Source organism: Zingiber officinale, chromosome 8A (assembly GCF_018446385.1).
Source record: "Zingiber officinale cultivar Zhangliang chromosome 8A, Zo_v1.1, whole genome shotgun sequence".
Lineage (NCBI taxonomy): Eukaryota > Viridiplantae > Streptophyta > Magnoliopsida > Zingiberales > Zingiberaceae > Zingiber > Zingiber officinale.
This window is the reverse complement of record NC_056000.1, coordinates 116,050,422-116,054,368: the sequence shown is the minus strand read 5'-3', so window position 1 is coordinate 116,054,368 and position 3,947 is coordinate 116,050,422. Positions and strand designations below refer to the sequence as shown.

General features: G+C 39.9%; 1 protein-coding gene across 1 annotated transcript; it reads right to left on the bottom strand.

Annotated features, from left to right (window-relative positions):
• Positions 1-479: 479 nt before the first annotated feature.
• LOC122011151 (heavy metal-associated isoprenylated plant protein 37-like) lies at positions 480-1,067 on the bottom strand. The gene is made up of 3 exons (XM_042567574.1): positions 1,029-1,067; positions 865-964; positions 480-778 (listed from the first exon to the last, which is right to left on the bottom strand). The coding sequence occupies exons 1-3, from the start codon at positions 1,065-1,067 to the stop codon at positions 480-482; spliced, it is 438 nt and encodes a 145-aa protein (XP_042423508.1).
• Between the last annotated feature and the right edge of the window lie 2,880 nt (positions 1,068-3,947).

Below are 3,947 nucleotides of genomic sequence, written 5' to 3'. Positions count from 1 at the left end.
GATTTATTCATAATTAATGGTTAATTGTGAATGACCAATATAATCGGGAACTTATTGGTCGAGCTTGACTTATTTTCGAATATGGATTTGTTATACATAGCTCGTTGAGATCCAAGTATCATATCTAGATACTTGGATCTAATGGTAAATTTTTCTAATATTTTTTAGATTAGTTATTTTAGTTTTTAGGATTAATTGTACCTTTTAACTTGTATATATTTTTTGATAATCTACCTATTTAATAATAATAATAATAATAATAATAATAATAATAATAATAATGCATCACCATCACCATATTATCATCAGCCAACATCACTAATCGTCAAACTTGTAAAAGGACACCTAAAATATTAAAATATTATTATTGCACAAAACACTAATACCTCAAAATTAATACAAACGAAGAATAATAATAATAATAATAATAATAATATTAATAATAATAATAATAATAAGTTTCAATACTGGTTCTTCTCTCACATCACAGAGCAATTCTCGTGGCTCTCGTACATGTTGCCCTGCGGCCAGTATCCCTGCTCGTCCGTCATCATCGTTTCCGTCGGCGGCTGCGTCGCGCCGCCATGCCCGGGCGGAGAACTGCTACTATTCTCCTCGGGCGCTTTCTCCTCCTCCTTTTCGCCATTGCTCGCGCCAGCGTCGCAGAGCACTGCGTGTTTTTTGAGCTTCTTGAGCTTCTTGATGAGGGAGGCGGCGTCCGTCTCCCCCGTCACAATCACCTTATTCTCCTCTGCTTCGAACGTCACATCCTCGACACCTGTTCCAATCCACATTCCTCCAAATCACACCGAAACCCAAAAAAAAGGAAGACAAAACAGAAAAGAATGGAACGATGAAGCCTACCATGAATCTTGCGAAGTGCTTTCTCTATTTTATTCTGGCAACCTTTGCAGCAGACGTTCACCTTCAGAGTAATTGTCTGGTGGAGCAACAAACGGAGAAGCTTTCAGATAGCAAAACAAGAACATGCAGGAAGATAAAAAAACACGATTAAGATCGGAATTTACCTGTGAATTAACGCTCTCCTTGCTCGATCTTTTACTCATGTTTAATTTCTCGCAGGCTCAGGCTCAGGCTCAGGCTCGACGGAGAATTAAACTTCTTGGAGGTCGAATAAATAGTGTTGGATGAGGCATTGATATTCCTCGACTTTGAATTCGATTTTAGGCAACAAATAATTTGATTATGCATGGATTGATTGATTGTTCATGTTTTTCGTTTAGTCGGGCATTGATTCCTAGTTTAGTTTGATGATTGATAAAACTATGTTCGATAATTAAACATGGAAAGAAATCAACAATCGAGATTGAAATTTGGATAGTTGGATCGTATTTTTGGCAAATTAATCACGATAACCGATGTGTTTTCTTTGTTTACCAAATCATCCATCAAAATTCTTTCAATATAAAAAAATTATTTTTAGAGACGGAATTAGCAATGCACATATATTTAATTTCCGTCTCTATATTAAAAAATATTGATTTTCAAAATATAACACTACAATGGTATGATGTTGATTTTAAATAAGCACAAAAATGATGTTAATTTTTAAAGATAAATATCAAAGTAATATTAATTTTTGAAATACATGTAGAGATGAAATTAAACTTTCGTCACTAATATAGCGATAAATTTATAATTCCATCTTTAATTAGAGATGGAACTATAATGTCATCGGTACAATGGTTGTTAATGATAAAAAAATTATAGTTAATCTAAAATTAGTAGCGACGTAAATATAATATCGTTAGAAATAGGAACAGAATTTAAGTTTCTGCCATTAATTATCACTACAACATTTAAATATTAGTGGTGGGCATTTATGTCCATATGTATATTAGCGATGACATTTAAATTCCATTTCTATATAACAAAAAAAAATAATCGTTATTTTGGGGATCAAAATTAGGGCTAAACCTTGATCTTACATTCTCAATCTCACGTTCCCTTCCCGAGCTCTTCGGCGTTTTGCCCTCTCCGATCTCTAGCGTCTTTCGCGTCCTCTTCTCCTTGATCTCGGTATGCTCCTCTCCTTTCTCTCTCCTCTAGTTTATAATGTCATCATGAGAGCTTGTGGTCGCGAGCTTGGCCAGCCGTGAGCTCGCGGTCGTGAACTTGGCCAACTATAAGCTTGCGGCCATGAGCTCGTGATAGCCAATGTTGCCCTCGTGAGGTTTTAGAATACTTTCATGACAAACTCCTCACGTCTCAATCTTTATGGGTCAGAGATTTTGGTTCACCTTTCGGTCTTTTCCCATGTCCCATGGGATATAAAGATGCACACTTAGTGTCATAATCATGTATGCGCACTAAAGCCGGATCTTGGATAAACATATCATGTGATAAAGAAAGATAAATAGCTATAGAAAACGAATGCCAACAATATATCGGGCTACTTCCTCATCTTAGAATCTAGAATATTCCTACATGGAGATAGAGTTACAACTGAAAGACAAAGAAGAAGACATTCTACAACTTGAATCAAAGAGCAAAGAGAAGAGGAAGCTTAGTCATGATGTTATCAGTGTCTGCAGAAGAATCTCCAAGCTCTAGGGTGGATGAAAACTTCGACGACTCCTTGGACCAGTTCTCCTAGGGTTACCTGTCATGGGGAAAACCCTCCTCCTTGAAACAAGAGCCTCATAAGACTTTTTATAGCCCTTGGAACCGACTAAAATGGAGATAGAATACCAAAAATAGTGAGGCGCCGCCATCATGCCATAGCCTCAGCCCTGACCACGAGGCCTTGGCTGGTCGCAACATTAGCCCTATCCACGAAGCCTCAACCAACCATGAGTTATATGTTGATGCAATATTCCCTAGGTCAAGGTTGACCAAGTTAACTAAGCTTGAGTTGGCTCAAGCTGGAGTTTTGATATTTGAGTTTCGATTTTTGACAATAGATGGAGATTGCAGATGCAATCGTCCGATTGGAGATATTATTAGTACAATTCCTCTCTGGTCAAGGTCTGACCAGTTAGATGTGAAGAAGAGTGAAGTAGGTCAAAGGGTTGACCAGATACTTGACTGAGAAAGTCCTAACTGGAGGTTAGACAAGGGGAAGTCCTAGTGAGTGAAGCCAGGTAGTTGAAAATCCTGGTGAGTGAAGCCAGGTGAAAGACCTAGTGAGTGAAGCTAGGCAGGTGAAAGTCCCAGTGAGTGAAGACAGGCGGTGGGAAAGTCCTAGTGAGTGAAGTCAGGCAGATGAAAAGTCCAAGTGAGTGAAGCTAGGCAGATAGAAATACCTGGTGAGTGAAGCCAGGCACGTGGAAATCTAGGTGGGTCAAGGTTGACTAGACACCTAGTGTTGGGAAGTCCAAGTAGGTCAAAGGAGTGACCGGATACTTGGTACAAGGAAATCTAGATGGGTCAAGGGTGATCGGACATCTGGTGGAAAGAAGTCCAAGTGGATCATGGAGGACCGGACACTTAGAACGAGACGGTAAGTCCAAGTGAGTCAAGGTTGACCGGACACTTAGCACGAGGAGAAAAGTCCTAGTGGGTCAAAGGATTGACCGGACACTTGGTGAAGAAGTCTCGGCAGGTCAAGGTTGACCGGATGCTAGGCATGAGGAGTTCCAACAAGTCATGGTTAACCGGATGTTGGAATTGAGGTCCCTTAAGCTTGAGTTAAGCAAGTCAAGGGTGGCCAATCGATCAACCGATCGATTGAACTGAAACCCAATCAATCAGTCGATCGATTGGGAAAGTACTGCAATAAACAACAACCCAATAGATCAGTCGATCGATTGGGTGTTTGAATCACGAGCACAGAAGCTTCCTCAATCGATCAACCGATAGATTGGGGTTGGTTTTCTCGTGCAGACGCGAGGAAGCCTGAATCTATCAGTCGATCGATTCAGGCAGTTTCCAGCAGAGCACAGAGGCGCTCTAAATCGATCAGCCGATCAATTCAAGCCTCCCCA